Raw genomic sequence first — 17,286 nt, 5'->3', positions numbered from 1 at the left:
AAATAGCTGAATATCATCCTATTTCCACAGAGGTGATGACAACCCCACAACTATCAGATTGGCTTTGGAACAAAGTTGCAACTACTAGAATCAAATGTAGATAGTACATCTACTTTCAAACATGAACCTGTAGGAATGGCAACTGTCTCTCAAAATACAACCGTTTGGAATTTCAGTTTTTATTTTACAGTCATTACAATCAATAAGAGCAAATGCAAGGAAGGGCCTATCCTCTGCAAACTGTCAACCTCAAGTTTATGCTGGTGATTACTATTCTGTTGAGTAATAACATAATGTACACCAAAATAATCTTGGCTGAGATTACTATAAAGAAATTAAATTAATCTCCAAAGTCATGCCTGTATCTGAATAATGTACAACTAAGGCCATGTATTGGGCTTGTATGCGCTGTATATGCTTCCCATATCAGTTTGCAAGCACTTAGTTTCCAATATAACCTTACACACACAGAAAGCTTGACCAAATATTGTTCACATCTTTCTTCATGTTACCAGGTTTCAGAAATTAGTATACAGAAACCTTTCATATATTGGACAGACTTTGCTAAGTTTCTGTACAATTATTTGCCAACTGACACTGCACAATTCAAATCAGAAAGCTTACATTTGAACTTCCAAGACAGTCAAGAAACATGTGCACACACAAATATAAAAAGACTCAGAAGTCAGAGTTCCAACTGCTCAGAACTTTTATTTCGCGGGAAATAAGGGTTAAAATTAAATTAAAATATAAAATTTAGATAGACAGGTCTGTCTTTAAAGGGGAGGTGTTGACATGAGGAGAGTAGGCAGCCCTCCAGAAGAAGGGAGGGTGAGAGGCAGGAGGGGAAAACAGGAAGCTACAAAATTAAGTTTAGGGGATGAGCCGGTCATTCAGGATGTATAAAAAAAAAAAAAAAAGAAAAAAAACAAGGAGTAGACAGATGCAGTTAGTTATTATAAACCCCACCCCCATCTGAAATGTCCTCATATGCAATCAGTGCTATAGCTCTCTCCTTTTCCTTTTTCTGGTTTCTTCCAGGTTTTTGATCAGTTCTCTTCTTTACTCGCTCTCTCACCATCATCTCATTCTGTCTTAATGTAACATCTTTTCCTGCAGTTTTGAAAAAAGTAAACAAAAAGTCCTTCAAAAATAAAATGCAGCAACCACATTTCATGTTCTACTATTACATATACAGTATATATATATAAATACATACATAAATATCTTACATGTACAACCAATTTTGAAAAGGGGGGGAAGAGAGAACCCAAAAGACTTATGAGGACTTGTGGAGGTGGGGGGAGCAGGGCGAAGAGGCCCAAGGCTGCTCACTGTGATGGTAGTGTGTCTTTCGGTTTGCTTTTTTGTTTTAGCTTTACACGCGCGCACACACACACACACACGCGCACACACACACATTCACACACCCGCGCGCATACACACACAGCCTTTTGGGGGAGGAGGGAGTGGGAAGCATTCCTCAGTTGGCCCAGTAAGGAGAGCTGCCATAGCTGGACTTGCTGCCTTGGGTTTTCTGCTGCATGCTGCTGGACTGACTGCGCTGTCCAGGACCACCCTGCGGGGAACAAGAAGCCAATTTTGTTGATCATGTTTAAAATCAAGTTACTAACGAACCACATTTTTTTAAATTATACATTTCCATGAAGTTTAACTGCATTACCATCTAAAGAACCTTATGAGTGACTAAACTTCACTACCACATCCACTGCAGGAACCTATAGAGCCAGTTTTGGTCCCTCGGGTGTGGTTCCTGTCAAATACCTCTCAAGGTAGTACCATATTTTCTCGACTATAAGGCACACTTAGAAGCCTTTAATTTTCTCAAAAAACGACAGTGCGCCTTATAATCCTGAGCGCCTTATATATGGATTAATTCGGGTTTTGCTTACTGACCTCGAAGCGATTTTGTGGTACACGGCGCTCAGTCAAAATGTTTTAGTACGACTTTGGTAAACTACAAAGCCGCACCGCTTGCAGCATTACGGCTACCGTAGTCAGGAGCGTCGCAGAGTAATACATACTGTGCTTCACCATAAGAAAAAATGAATGTATTGTGTTGTATTTTACATGTTATAACTGAACAATTTTGAGAATACACTAACGCTTGATTTAGCGGTATCAGACTGTGTTTTTTTTACGTGTTACAACTGAACAAGGTTGGGAGTTATTGTGAATACGCTCATTAACGTTTGAACAATGTTGAGAGTTATTGTGAACGCGTTTAATTAAGTTTGACTGACTTATCTGACTGTTTTGTTTCGCTTAATGCGCCTTATAGTCCGGTGGGCTTTATATATGAAAAAAGTTCGAAAATAGACCATTCATTGACAGTGCGCCTTATAATCCAGTGCGCCCTATAGTGCGGAAAATACGGTACTTTGATGGCCAAGGAATTGTCAGGGTTCAGTTTGAGTGATGATTAATACTGGCAGAGCAAACAAAAGCCTAAAAACTAAAACAACATGGATACAGCCTTCATTCAGATGCAAACAAGTGTGTGCGCGCGAGTGTTTGTCAGCATTGAAATGATCTAATAGGCATGAGAATTCCTTTTAGTTTTATTACATTTAAACAGTATTTAAACATTGGCCACTCTTAAAAAGAGAAGCAGAGAAACAAAACTTAAATTCCACTTAATTTTTCCATATGTTGCAATTGCCAAATAAGGTTGTATATTAAAACAGGAAATAGTAAACAGTAAATTAAAAAGATCATTTGAAGTCTTGTGTACAAATAACGAAGTCACTTTTTAATCTATTCTAGGTCTACTGTGAAATCATCACATTTTGTGAGATTGGGCTAAAATGCAAAAACAATTGCATCGTAAGGACTTTTAGTTTCTGACTTGTTAGTTCTTGGGACCAAATGTTTCTCGGACAATTTGGTCAAAAATACCTACATAGTTGCTTTATACTGCAGGCATGCAAATTAATGCACAAGAACAGCATCATTTGTTTGTTCAGCTAACCACAACACCTGGGAAACAGGAGTGTCTAATAAAATGTGTGGAATGGGAAAAAGCACAGATAACCCAAACTTGCAAACTTAGTTTGTGAGACCATGGGTAGGATTTGATGTATGAATAGAGACTTCAGCTTACCTGGCCGTCCTGTGTGAGGTGATGGTGCAGCAGCTGGGAGTGGGGCTGTTGGTGCGGTGGCAGGATGTGCAGGAAGGGAGCAGGGGCGTAGCCAGGAGCACCCCCAGGGTTCAGGGGCCCCGTTCCCCCAAGTGCTGAAGGTAGGCTGAAGGGAGGCGGTGTCCCTGTGTGGAAGCCCTGCTTGTCAAATGACTGAGGAGAATCAAGAGAAGAAAAGAGATTAACTCTAGCACATGCATATAGCGTAGGTTTAGAAATAAATCATATGCATATCATGCACGTGTCAAAATCTGACTATTCAAATATGTTGGGTTACTCAAGAGGATGTACTGTTGATGTGTACACTGTTTTGATTAAGAAAATGAAGTGCAGAAAAGGTCACTCAAGTATGATTTTCAGTCTCTTATCTTATAAGAAGGAGCATGAAGCCTTGACCTAAACAGACATATGACTGAACAGCAAGTGTCTCACCTGCGTTTTGCTGTAGATTGAACCTCCCATGTCAGGTACTCCTCCACTGGTACCTGACCCTGACAGTCCAGGTGCTGAGAGGGAAATGAAGAGAGGGAGAAGGGAAGAAAAAGAAAAAGATTGGAATTTAAGAGGAAAGGGAGGAAAGCAAAAAGGGGAAAAAGAAAATGATAAAGAAGAGGGGAAAATCAAGGGGTTAATGGGGAAAAAGAACAATTGTGTCACTTCACTGCTGATGAGTGAATACTTAGCACTGAATGTTCATTTCCACTGTTAGTAGGAGGGGGGCCGGCCAGTAGGAAGAAGCATATTAAGTGAGGAGGCGCAGAGGCATGTTTCTCACATTTTCACGTTTTGGCATGTATCCATTTATGTGCACATCAAAGTGCATTCACACACATGCATATACACACCTTTCTCCAGAACACTCTTGACTGTAGAATCATCTGCAATTTTGAGTACATTTGTTTTTCCCAAAGGAAAACACCCACTGACCTGTGTGTTGTTAGATTGTGCGCACATGTATTGTGTATGTACCTTTCCCTGGGCCGCTGCCCGCTGACTTGGCCTGTGACTGGGCAGAGCCTCCGTACCCTCCCTTACTGTACTCCCCAGCGTGGGCTTGAGACAGGTCATCAAAGGCTGAAGGAGGTGGAGGAGGGAGAGTACAGAAGAAGAAAGGAGGAAGGAGAATACAGAAGGAGGAGGCAGAGCGAGCAGAGGAGAGGGAGAGGGTAGGAAGAGAAAGATGGGGAACAGATGAGGTGAAGAGAAGAAAATGAAGTGGAAAGAGGACGGGAAGAGAAGAGAGAGGGGGGCATGGGAGAGAGAGGCAGTAAGGTAAACCTGGCTAAAATGGCAGCTGTGTCTATATTGAGCCATGACCAACTTCAGCAGGGGGGTTGAGCTATGCATGCAGCACAAGCAAAAAACACAGGCCCAACTCCACACGCACATGCAGCATTTTGTGTACATGTATAAAGGGTTGGAAGTTGACTTCTCTTTTCCCTCCCTCCAAACTCTTCAAAACTAATTTCTGCCAAGGTCTCTGTACATACACTCTGTTTTTCTCCAAATAACTGTACTTGGAAAATACGGCTTTACCAAACTGTTGCTGTACATGAGACATCAAAAATTGTTTGAAAGTAATATAGTGTTCAAAGACAAGACAGTAACTTATCTACTTTTAAGCGGCAAAACACATTTAATAATTGGCTAGATAACCCACTATAACTAGTCTATGTGTCTGTTGATCCAGTAATCTTCTCAACTACTTTTCATACCAAGTTGTGACGAACTGTGGTACTGTGATAGTTTGTTTGGCAGTAACTAAAATAAACCTGTGCTGTCACAGTTCAAATAGTCTTACCTGTGCCATATGCATGCTGTCCGTAACTGGGCTGATGCTGTTGGTGATACTGATTAGAGGGGTTGGCCAGGCCCATTGCAGGTTGTTTGGCCGAAGCAGGAGGCACAAAGACGGTGGGGCCGTACTGGAAGGCTGAAGGAACCCCAGGCATACCAGCATAGTATGGCAGACCTGTAAGTCAGCCAGTTAGAAAAATTAGTGCAAAGAACACAAATTGCTAAGCAAGTGTTTTCAGTATCTACACAAACTAGAAAAATACATTTTCTCTTTTGTTTAATTTTAAAATAATGATAATAATAATAATAGTAGTAATAATAATAATAATAATAATAATAATAATAATAATAATAATACTGTAAACAAAGTTTGGGTTTTATTGGCAGAAACTTGTTCAGCTGCATGTGCTCTGACAAATTTCACCTCCTTATCAACATTTGCTGGAATTTGCACGAGGTGTCAAGTGCATGGATGAGTTAATAAGAAATTAATTTGGACAACAGCCTTACCAGTGTATCCATAGCCAGGGGGCAGAGGGGGGTTTAGGAAGGCCTGGTTCTGTGTCTGCTGACCCTGGTTCTGTCCCGTGCTCTGGCCCTGTGTCCCTCCCTGCGGTGCCTGCTGGGGCTGCGACTGCACTCCAGCTGTAGACAGGCTGGTTGGTGGAGCTGGAGACGAAGAGTCATTCCTACCAAACTTTGTTGCCTCACCTGGACAGAAAACAATGGCAGAAAAGACTGAAGACTAAAATTCCATTGCCAGTTAGCTGGCTAATTGGTAAAGAAGCCAATAAATTGAAGAAAACAAAAAACTAAACAAATTTGGCCATGATCAATAATAGGTCAAAACGTCCATGTTGTCATAAAACAACTCAATATGCTCCAATGCAAAAATGACCATACAACATGAAAAGTGGTATGAACAGATGCTAATTTTGGTGTAAAAGGATTATCATTGTTAGTTGACAGCCTATCTTGAAACAATGCAAGATTAGTAGACAAAGTCAGAAACTCCAGTTGATTTACCAGAATATGGATTATTGGGCAGACCATCTCTTCCAGGCATAGCAGCTGTAGTACCAGGGAATGTTACCCCGTAATAGTCCTAGGGGAAAAAAAAAAAAAAATTAATAAATAAAAACTAATAACTGCCATGCCAGGCTCAGTGCTCTCCTATTGTTTTGTTTTAAATTTGTTGACACTGCCATGCAATAGAAAAATGGACAAAGATGGAGTGGTTACTCCAATAGAGGTAGCAGAAACATTATATACAGGAAAACAAATGTGAGAGCCAAAATCTAGTAAAAATCCTAGAACGAAAGTAATATGTACAGTACATGAATGAACAACAGACTCACCATAGGAAGGCGAGACTGCAGCATTTGCAAGTCCTCATATCCATAGATCTGCTGTTGAAATAAAAAATAAAGGTGAGAATAACAGATGATTTAGTACTATGTTGGAGTCACAGTTAAACCTCATTGCTGCCTGCAAACCTCTATTTTAGTATTATCCTCTACCCGTTTTTGGTTCTGCTCAGCTTTTATCAGTGTCTCAGAGCGTTTCACAGATGTCATGTTTGATCAGAACCTACTAAAACACAGTCATCAGCAACACTGAAAAGCTCTATAGAGTAAGGATTTAACTCACTGCCATTAATCTTTATTCAGTTATCCACACATCTTAAATGCGGGGTTAATCAAGATACTAAACAACTGTGTAGGTTTAGTCACTTGAGGCAGACCAAACCCCATCTATTTTTAGTGAAACAACCCTTCTTTCCCTTAAAAAAAAGCCAGGGGACTAGTTAATACACAAATAAGTAAATAAATGATTAGGAAAGTGTATAGTTACCGGGTAAGCAGGGAGCAAGCCACCGGGACCCATGATGTACTGGTTTGCCAGGAGAGGCGGCACTCCTTGGGCCAAGTTAGGAGGAGCTTTTCCTGGGGAAGGAGAAGGAACTGACTTAAGTGAGTGAGAATAACTGAGTTTTTGATTAGTGATGTGTCATCTTGTATATTTGGATAGATTAGTGCAGTCTTGGTTTTTGTCAAAATAGCCTCAATATATTTACAATGATTGAAATTTGTGAACAACATAATGAAGAATTGTATTTAAGGACAATATAGTTTTTCAAATTAAACAAATCGTTTGTACATCAATTCCTGTGTCACAGTGATGTGATACATGTGTGGACTATGAACCTACCAGAGGTGGTTGTGAGCAGGGGTGCTGTGCGGCTCCCTGAAGCTGATAGTGCTGTGTTTGTGCCGTTAGGAGTTAGTCCTGGTGCTCCAGATGGGTGAAGCCCATTGGTGGTTGAGCTGCTGACAGCCAGGGGAGCTGACAGACTTGGATTAACAACTTGGTTAGATGATGAAAAGGCATGGAGGTTGCCACTGCTGCTACTGCTGTCCTCGTTACTTATCTGGTGACACAGGAAAAGAGAAGGCGTATGATAGGGGAAATAGCAACTGTTTTGTAGGTCAAGGCATGGATGTCTTCATAAAAAAGAAAAATATATATTTTCAGAGTATCATGGACAAGAAAGTTCTGCATTCAAATGATCCTGTTGCATAACATCTGTCTCCAATTTTCAGCAAATATTCTATGGTTATTTAGTTAAAATAGCAGAGGGATGTTACAAGAATTTTGTATCTGTGTACATGTGAGTACACACACATACCGTCAGGGAGGAACTTGTGGTGAGGGCCGATCCAGATGAGTGAGTACTGGTCACGTGACTAGAAACAGAGTAAAGTGATTCCGTCAACCTTCTTAAATCTGATGAAGCCACAAAAACACATCACCCAGGAACCATGAACAGGAGGATGGGAGACTCAGTGAAAAATATTTCCACATAAACGGATTAAGATATGTGCTTGTAACCATCATCATCTCCAGACATAAAAGGCTCATGTGAAAAAAGAACAAGAGAAAAGAATCAGTATAATATATCACAGTGTGCCTGAACATCCCTTACCTGCTGAGTGAGGGAATGGAGGTTGAGTGGGAAGGTGTAACTGCAGGAGAAGGGATGTGGTGACCAGGGCCACTGTCACTCGTCATAACAGGAGACTCTGTCTTCACTGTCCTAGACGATGAAGTAGCTGGTTTAAAAGAAAAAAAAAAACACAGAAAAGTGAATTTGGTGTAAATTTTCAGTTTGATGTCACAAACTGATAGTGAAAGAATACAATGATGAAACAAGATAAACGTGAATAAACACACGTCAAGTAGGGCCTAGTCTTTATCAAACCTCAACTTTCACTGCCAGATGCATTTAACAATCAATACTCACTATATTATTTTCTATTACTGGCCACTTCTCTGGAACTGGAAATGCTAAGAGTACTTACTGTCCTGTGTGCTCTGTGTCTTCATCCCACCGTAGCCATTCTATGAGGAAGAAATGTTCAAAGTCTTAGTTTTGTCATTCAGCTTTTTGTCAGACACTTCTCAACTTTTGAGAAATAACTGAGGACATCAATGGTCTACAACTTTCTTTTGTTAAGACCCTTATGCATAGAGATAAAAGGTTTATTCTTACTGTGAGAGTTCCACCAGCAGCTGATGTGACATCTTTGCTCTGAGAGAAGCCAAGATGCGGTGGCAGGGACCTTGGGCCACTGTTGTCCACACGGCTGGCTGTGGTAGGGGCTGCAGAAGAGGGTTGAGCAGCTGCACTGGGAAGACCCAGAGAGGGTGAGGGCGTGGCACTGGGTAAGCCCAAAGATGGTGAGGGGAAGCTGGGATCTGATACAGTTGGGGGTAAGCTGGGTAAGCTGCTCATGTGGTCACTATTCACAAGAACACAAGAAAGGTAGATGGGGAAAGACACATAAATATACATAGATGAAGCAAGCAGTTTCAAGTTGTAACTTAGCTAAAACATCAACACTCTAGACCCTTCAGCTAATTGACAAATTTTGTCCCCATGACAGCAATCAGTGCTCTGCTTTCTGCATGGCACCATCTTGAATGGTTGCCAAGATCTCATGCTGAACAGAAAAACATTAGATATACAAAATTATAAATGACAAATTCCTCACATACACAGACAAACCAGTGCCTAAAACACCAGGTTAAAACAACTCACACACACACCTCACAGATCCTGGCTTAGAGAACAGGCTGCTCTGTGGCTGCTGTGTAGGAACAGCAGTAGGGGTAGACATGGGTGCTGGAGCTGAAGCCTGAGCAGGGGCTTGTTCCCTGGCCAACTCCATCTGTGCAATTTCTACAGTTCCACTGACAGCCTCAGACCCAAAGTCAAGAGCTCCAAACTGAACATTCAGGCCAGATATATCTGCCGATCCAGGCATCTCCACTGCTGATGATGGAATCTGACAGACAAAAAGGCAAACAGATTTAATCAATTTGATTATTTTGAATTTGTATTGAATTGAATTTTGTAAAATATTTAAATCATGGCAATCAATCTGGTAAAATGTATGCAAGGAGTTATTTTCATTCAAAAATAAACACACAAAAACTGTCTAGTAGCCATGTTGGGTCAAAACATTCAAGTCAAATTTTATTTGTTTTACAATATAAACTGGGGTGTTAAATGAAAAAGGACTTTATATTTGCACCTTCTATCTTTTGTCTGTTTGTTTTTGACAAGATATTTCTGATTGTAAGAGGCGAGGTTATGGGAGTGGAATTTACATATTTCAGAAACTACTTTTTCAGTCTGTCCCTACCACATAACAAGTACTGGCTTGTCTTGTCAGACATGTGATGGCAAAGAACTTATTTTTTATTGTCTTGCAAGTAATGTTGCTCTTTTGATTTGAAGGTTAAGGTTAAGATATTTTATTCATCTGAAACAGTTCAGACGGAGAGCATACCTTTGAGGGAGGAGGTACTCTGCGTCTTTGTGTCTTTAGCTGCCGCTGAGGGGGTTCTGTGATGGGAGGCTCCATGCCAGGCAGCTTCACCCCTGGAGAAGCGCCATCTCTTACAGGAGGAACGGAGGACTCATGACCTGAAGGACATTCATGGTGGCAGGTCCATTCACAAGATCATTCACAACAAAACTGGATCAAAATAATTTCAAGAGCAATGAAGATGGTGATACTGCCATGTTACTGTACAGATAATGTTAGTGTTCTCACTACTCGAAAATTTTCTCGCTACTCTTTAGCACACAAAGCTCTACCTTCTGTAACTATTTTGTGTGCTGAAAACTTTACTTTGACTAGCTCTCTAACCATTATTTTAGTATCACTGTTTGCTGAATATGCCCAAAGTTTTCATATGTGGTTACAGTCCACAAGCAAAGCAGCAGGTATTTAACTATTTGTTCTCATTTCTGTTGTTCTGGTTCTTAAACAGCTGAGTGGGTCATGTACCTGCTGCTGGTATTCTTATCTAATTAATCCAGTAATTATCAAGATTATGAAAAGAATTGGCCAAGTTGCAGCACTAATGTCGAGTGATATGCTATGCAGACTTTCACAACTGTAACAGCATAACATGATACTGTTCTGCAGACCTACCTGGTGGTGTGGGGACCTGTGGTGCATGGGACTGAGACAGGCCCAGAGACTCTGTGGTGGGAAGGATGGTGGGCTGTTGTTGCCTCTGAGCCAACTGGCTGAGCACTGCTGATGGCTCTGGCTGAAGCTTTATCTCCACTGAGGAGAATGGGAATAAATGCAAATATTCACTTAACTATTGTACAACAGCACACTGTACCTCTTACATTGATGTTGTTGACCACCATTAGTTAAAATGTAATTGTCATGTCTTAAATTTCAGTGTTGGATTTCTTATTTACTTTGAGATAAACTTACTGTGTTGGCCAGGAACAGGGCCATTGTCCACTCGCTGAGCCTTGATGTCCATAGAGGGAGAGGAGGCAGGAGCAGGACTTTGCATCAGAGGCAGCCCTGCATCTTTGGAAACACTGCTGCTGCTGGAGGCAGTGGTTAACGTCTGACTGGCCCTTTGACCAAGCCGAGGCCCGTTGAGCTGTTCTGATGTCCTGATGTCAGACACAGGTGTCGGCTTAGGTGCATTCAGAGAGCCAAAACCAGAACCCAGGACTGAAGACTGAGAGGATGAGAAGAAAAACAAGAACTGAATACACTGATACCATATCGCAGAGTGTAGGAGCATGTGTTTGCAGACAGAGGTTTATGTGGATAAGTATCATTGTCTGTACCAGTGCAGCATGTGCGTAGGTGGTACTAGCAGAGGCGGCATGGGCATAGCTGTTAGCTGTGGCGTGTGCGTAGCTGTGTGTTGCAGTGCGTCCATTGTGGTGGGAATTGGTAAACACCAGGCTTTGGCCCAAATCCTCAGCTGAGGGGCCATCAACTATCGCCCCCAAGTCAGAGTCCATGGAACCCCCTACAGCCCCTCCAGTCTTAGGCAGTAGGTTAGCCAGGTCCACACTGAGGAGAAGCAGCAGACAAGAGAATGGCAGGATGGGGAGAAGTAAAGGGTATGAGAAATGACAGGTTTGGGGAGGAAGATGGACAAAGAGGAGATAACAGCACAGATTAAATAAAATATCATTCTACAAAATAAAGCATGTTTTCTGTAGTGTTCTAAACACTGGACTTCAGACAGGATGGCTTACTTGTGTCCAGGTGTGATGTGGTTTGCTGGAGCAGAGGAGGCAGTGAATACTTTGGTCTCAGACAACTGTAAGAAAGGACAGGAAGTACATAGACAGGCATCCATAGGATTAATACAGGCATATGTGCTGTATTGTATATTAACAACCACTCAGAGCCACACTGATATAATTACACCGCAAAAAAAAACAAAAAACAAAAAAAAAAAACACTGACTATTAATACTACTTGCTAAGTTAACGTCAGAAAGGAATGACAAGCCAGTGCGGATTTAAAGCAATTCAAGTAAAAAACTTTGTCTGCCTTACATCCTCATTCCAGTCTTCTGAATTCCAGTCTTCCAGATTGCCTCCCCATGTTCCTAAAACAGAAGAGAAAAAAAATCAATTGCCCAAAAGCAGTGATAGAAAATATACCCTTTAATTGCTTTAATATGACACTAAAATTATAACCCCTTGAATCCATTGTGTATATTTGTTTGCTTATTTCTGCTAGAATTCTGCTTTTATTTAGAACCTAGTAATCTGAAAACAACACTAGACAATGCTGATACTTTTAAGATTTAAGCCACTGTACAGCAAAAGCAGGAAATGACATCAAAATGTGTCATCTTTTGTTCTCTTATATTCCTTACCAGTTCCCTCAGCAGGCTCGTTGCCGTCCCCTTCCCATGTCTCCTGGCGAGCTCCAGAGTTAGCCGTGTAATCAGCAGGATTGAAGGTGCTGAAAGAAGTAGACAGTGGAAAGAAGACAAAGCAGGAAAGGTGGAGAGACATGGAGGGAAGATGAGCAAACAAAGGAAACAAAAGAGAAAATTGGCTGGTCTGTTGTTGCTACTAATAAAATGAAACTGGAAGTGTTAATTTTTTGTTTTTTTTAAGTAGGAGATTCAGAAACTTGGTTTATTTCCACACATGATTTTAAGATATGTGCTTGTAATAAACATCACCACCTCCTAATTCTAATTCAGGCATATACTGAACACACATTCTTACCCCATTCCCTGGGAGGAGAACCGGTTACCAGCAGCTGCTCTTCCTCTACCACGAGCCCCTGCCCCTGAGGACAAACAAAACAACCAGATGACCCCTGGCTGACTGGTCCTTTCAGCCTTAACTCCTCATTAAGCATTTTTTTTTTTCAAAGACAGTATCAAACTCCCACGCACTATCAGCAACACAATTACTGAGAAAGCAACATTTCAGTCATTGATCCCTCTCAATTATTAGAAAATATTCTAATAGTTTAAAACTACATGTGCATACATGTGTCTAAGTTTCTTTTCTATCCTGTCTTTACACCGGAATTTTTTTTTACAATTATGTAGTATTGCTTTAGAATTGTACTCAAGTACACAAGTAATGCAATGCACAGTCATAGTCAACATAACCAGAGTATCATACATATTTGTCCTGTAAAAACCTAGGCCCAGGAGGTAACAGCCTTGCTGCGTTAAGTCTAAATAACCAGAAAGATTTGTTGTTGGACAAATATTATCTTGCAGGCGTGCATTTCTCCCCACTTGAGGAATAACTGGCCATCTGACACTTTTTCTTCTGAATCGCAACTAGGTTAACCTTACTATCTTTAGGTCATTTGTTGTTATGAAGAAAACCTACAAATCGAATCAGATTCTAGTCCTTCCCACCTTCTCTAATCTAGTTATGTATCATCAACGACAACCCCCCCACACACAGAGCTTCAGGGACTAAGCACATTCCACACATGTTCACTGCGCCACTACTCTAAACGCCTGCAGACACAAATAGATACGTTTCCAGCTACATCACCAAAACATGCACAGTGACATCTGAGCCAATGCCCTATCCAAAGATCATGATTAACAAAAACAGCCAATATTAGAATTCTCCTAAATATATGGACATATTTGTGCAAATGGTGGACTGTCAGGGAACCCAAAGTAAATATCCAAGCATGTAAGACATCTATAAAACGGAGGTTTTAAATGTCTACTACCGGCGTATATATATCTATAAACCCATTATGATCTAGCTTGTTTGATTGGTTTAGCAAACAAACTTGAGATTAATGGTGCAGGAGCTTTTTACAAAATTTCGGTTACTGTTAGTTAAAGCTACCACTATTTTGCAGTTATTGCTAACAAGATGCCAATGTATATACTAAAAAGGTGTGTCATTTTCCGTATTGCTCACCTCTGCCTCGCCCCCTGCGTCCACGGTCACCCCCTCTCTCTCCAGGAGTCACCTCAAACCCATTCTCCTCCAACCGACCTAGGATCCAAAAGAACCATAGGGACATGGGAATTAAGACATAAAAAACTTTAATATTAATACTGAACTTGCAGTTTATACTGGCAGAAAGACCTGAACCTTTTCAAATTAAACCCACAAAGAAATCAAAATGTAAAACAAATCATAGATACGGTCAACTGATGATTCCATACACTCATTCTTTTAGCAAAGTATGACGTGTAAATGAGTACGAAAATAAATTATCAATGTCGGGGATACAGCGAACACACTGAACAGAGACAGAAGCATTCATCCACAGAATTCAGACTCTCCAATCCTTAGACAGGACTAACATTTTTTGTCCCTTTCCTACCTTCACGCCCTCGACTGATGCCTCTGCCCCTCCTGTTGGAGCCCCCACGTCCACGACTGGCCTCCCTCTCCCCTCCTTTCTTCTCCCTGCTCTCCTTTATCTCTGAGGGTCCTTCTTTCCCAAGGTTCCGCTTCTTCCCCACAGTCTCCCAGGAGTTCTGACAGGCATTAACATCCAAATGAGTTTGACTCAGTAAAGGGGACATATATTGTGGTTTAAATTTGGCATGATTCATGGTGATTTAGTCTCTGCAAAAACCCAGAGGACTTGCCATATGACATGTGTACACAAGCACCCTATGTATAAATGAATTTGATTTGTGTATAGACTCTTACTGTGTCAGAGTTGCTCTCCAGCAGAAAATTGATGGCTCTGTTTACATCTTCGTTGCAATCATGGAGGGCTACCATGCACTCATCTTGAGTCTTCCCAGTTACTTCAATCAGCTGTGAGTGTGCAAAACAGAAAAACACAACATTGAGTTATATCAACACATGACATTGTAAGAGTTCCCATGTCCAAGCCTTCAAGGACAATATGCTGATGATCCAGAAAATTAATTTGTCTAAACGTGTGTGGACAAACACATTACCTGTTTGACCTTGTCTTCAAAGTCAGCATCATTTTTGTCGTAGATCATTTGGGCTAAACGAATCTGTTCTGCTGTGGCCTGGCAACAAACAGTTCCATAAGAAACAATACAACATGGTAGTTAGCTTAATTTTCATGAAAGACACTACAATCCTGGTGAAGGTAGACCATGTAGGATGTCATGGCCTAAAAATCATTTTATAGTGTGATATCAAATTTTACATTCTATACACATTTTACTTTCAATATCAGTATGATAACTCAATACTAAACGAGGCATCTTAAAAAAAGATTACCATTATATTTGAGTAGGCTTGGATGCAACTCTGAACATATAATGGTGAAGACCCACCTGTATCTGTTTCTGTGGCTGTGTTGTTTGTGTGGTGGTGGGCAGCATTCTGTCCCGAGTTCCCCGGGCTTGATTGCTGACCACTGAAGTCATCATATACAGTATATACAAAACAATGTATGTACAAAATAGAAAAATCTAGAGGGAAGAGAAAGAGGGGGGCAGAGTCAAAGTCAAACAGCTGAATACATTGCATCACAATTCCTGGTAAAATATTATACTGAATACATGTCCTATGCCAGTACAGTACACTGAATATAAGCAGACCGTGTCTCACTGTTGTCAACTATACCATGTAAGACTATAACCCCATCTGTCGCCCCCCTCCTCACTGGTTAAATTTAGCCAGCCAAGAGGGGACTGTCCGGGTGTCAACTTACAACCCTTCCTCAGTCTCCCACACAAAAACACAGCGAATATCCACCAGCATCTATTATAGGTAGTATGAATTTTAACACTTTTTCCCCCCGTCAACGACGTCGGGATAGCGTCAGCCAGTTGGTATTTGATTGAAAGTAATATGAAACCACCTTTATGCCAAGCCACAGGATGAATAGGGAAATCGAAAGAAAACACCTGCCCTGTGTTATATTAAACACAATAGCTGGTTATTAGCTAATAACTCCACCAACTGACAATATATCAACATGGGAACAAAACAAACGCGATCCGCCGGCTGTGATTATTACTACTGATTGACAATGGTATGTTGGCTGACAGCAACGAACTGTTAACATTGATTGTGTAATGTAGCTATTGTTGTCAGTGTTTTACAGTCGCCTGTATTATACTGTAAGTGGTGACTGAATTGTAATATTATTTTGGTGAACGTTACAAGAAGCTCAAACGGAAACATGAGCCGCATTGGCTAACGTTCATTAGCGTCAACTAGCTCCTGTTAGCTTTAGCCAAGCTAAGCGCTCGTCTTTGTTCCGTGTGCGATTCCTACCGTTAAAAAGCAGTTACTCTATTGGAAGATATTTGGAATGTAGGCGCACAATAAGTTTATCTGACCGCTGTTAGTACAGCCCCACCAAGGCAGGAACAAAAAATAAACACATGTGACGAGTACGGAGATGTACCCTTTTGTATAAACCAAAAGAAAAGCTAACGTTAGTCACTTAAATCAAGTCGCAGATTTAGCAACGGTTAGCAGCATGCTAACCGAAACGAAACGAAAAAACGCCGTTAACATTTCCAACGGTCGGTGTCCATTATTTTAGCACTGTGGCTCTAACACGGGTATGTGGGTGCAAAAAACCTGTCGAAAAACGCGTGGCCCGTCAACGTTACGGCAGAAACCAGCAGCATGCTAACTGACCCGGCATGTGAACGGCCCGTCCGCATACAATGCAGCGCTACAGTCCGGATACAACGCTGGTTAGCTGGCGAGTTAGTTAGTTAGCTAACCACCGAACAAAACGAAAGGTGTCTCTAAATCCACCAAACAGTTTCCTTAAACTCACTTAAAAATTATACGATAAAACGACTGGGCGATTCAAAAGCGGCTTTAAATAACAATAGCTCCACGTTTTTTTTGTTCTTTCTTTTACCTGCTAACACGCTTCGCTCAGCCAGCAGCAGCAGATGCTGTCACGTGACCCACCGCGCCGTTGTTCAACGTTGTGACGCCGACACAGCCAATCAAAACCCAGGAGCTGGTCAGGTGGTTCAACGCCGTGCCCCAACGTACGCGTTCACGTACGGGAGCGCGCTTCGCTGTAAAGTTTTCAGCAGGTTTCCAGGTCGTTGCATTAGGGAAATGCTAAGTCTTTACTAAGAGTTAATATAGCGATTTGACCATTTTTAGTTGAAGTCAGCACAGATTTATTTTTTCAAATGATATAAGGTATAAAAAGTTGGTATGCTCTAACTGTCGTCTATCTTGAGTTTTTTTGGGTTTTTTTTAGCCAAAACAGGTTATGTGAGTTTCTTTGATGGAGGAGTAATAGGCCCATGAGACTGACTTTAGAATAGAAGAAGCTTTCTCTTCTAATGGTGTTCACTCCCACCTATGCTCTTTGTTAGGTATATACATTTTCATAATAAAAAAAGATGTCAGTTTGAATAGGCAAATAGAATCGGGGAAACATGCGCACTGTCCCACTCAGAAAATATTCATCAGGTACTGCCTGAAATAAATATTTCACAACACAGAACACATCATCTGATCGTCATGCAAATTGTATTCATTCTTAAATCCT

General features: G+C 41.1%; 1 protein-coding gene and 1 non-coding gene across 7 annotated transcripts; both read right to left on the bottom strand.

Annotated features, from left to right (window-relative positions):
• Positions 1-691: 691 nt before the first annotated feature.
• On the bottom strand, positions 692-16,769 carry LOC139624173 (ubiquitin-associated protein 2-like). Of its 6 annotated transcripts, none has more exons than XM_071483047.1 (30): positions 16,636-16,769; positions 15,083-15,220; positions 14,732-14,809; positions 14,475-14,585; positions 14,140-14,296; positions 13,728-13,805; positions 12,549-12,612; positions 12,188-12,276; positions 11,862-11,914; positions 11,556-11,620; positions 11,136-11,367; positions 10,765-11,023; positions 10,468-10,605; positions 9,817-9,953; positions 9,071-9,309; positions 8,514-8,763; positions 8,323-8,362; positions 7,947-8,073; positions 7,650-7,707; positions 7,172-7,391; positions 6,815-6,906; positions 6,319-6,369; positions 5,987-6,065; positions 5,471-5,671; positions 4,965-5,135; positions 4,133-4,237; positions 4,009-4,041; positions 3,596-3,669; positions 3,125-3,316; positions 692-1,579 (listed from the first exon to the last, which is right to left on the bottom strand). In XM_071483047.1, exons 2-30 carry the CDS (start codon positions 15,176-15,178, stop codon positions 1,484-1,486), a joined length of 3,585 nt encoding a protein of 1,194 aa, XP_071339148.1. In that variant the 5' UTR covers positions 15,179-15,220; positions 16,636-16,769; the 3' UTR covers positions 692-1,483. The 6 variants fall into 6 exon arrangements, with proteins under 6 accessions (XP_071339148.1, XP_071339150.1, XP_071339149.1 ...); XM_071483049.1 differs by having other exon boundaries at positions 6,319-6,366; XM_071483048.1 differs by lacking the exon at positions 16,636-16,769 and adding an exon at positions 16,404-16,426.
• Positions 12,432-12,514, bottom strand: LOC139624811 (small nucleolar RNA SNORD121A). Its single transcript, XR_011691756.1, has one exon. It is a non-coding gene; the product is annotated as a small nucleolar RNA SNORD121A (small nucleolar RNA).
• Positions 16,770-17,286: the final 517 nt, after the last annotated feature.

This window comes from Trachinotus anak, unplaced genomic scaffold, assembly GCF_046630095.1.
Source record: "Trachinotus anak isolate AG129_WGS33_773 ecotype Australia unplaced genomic scaffold, CSIRO_AGI_Tana_v1 ptg000008l, whole genome shotgun sequence".
Classification (NCBI taxonomy): Eukaryota; Metazoa; Chordata; class Actinopteri; order Carangiformes; family Carangidae; genus Trachinotus; species Trachinotus anak.
This window is presented reverse-complemented; position numbering and strand designations above follow the sequence as displayed.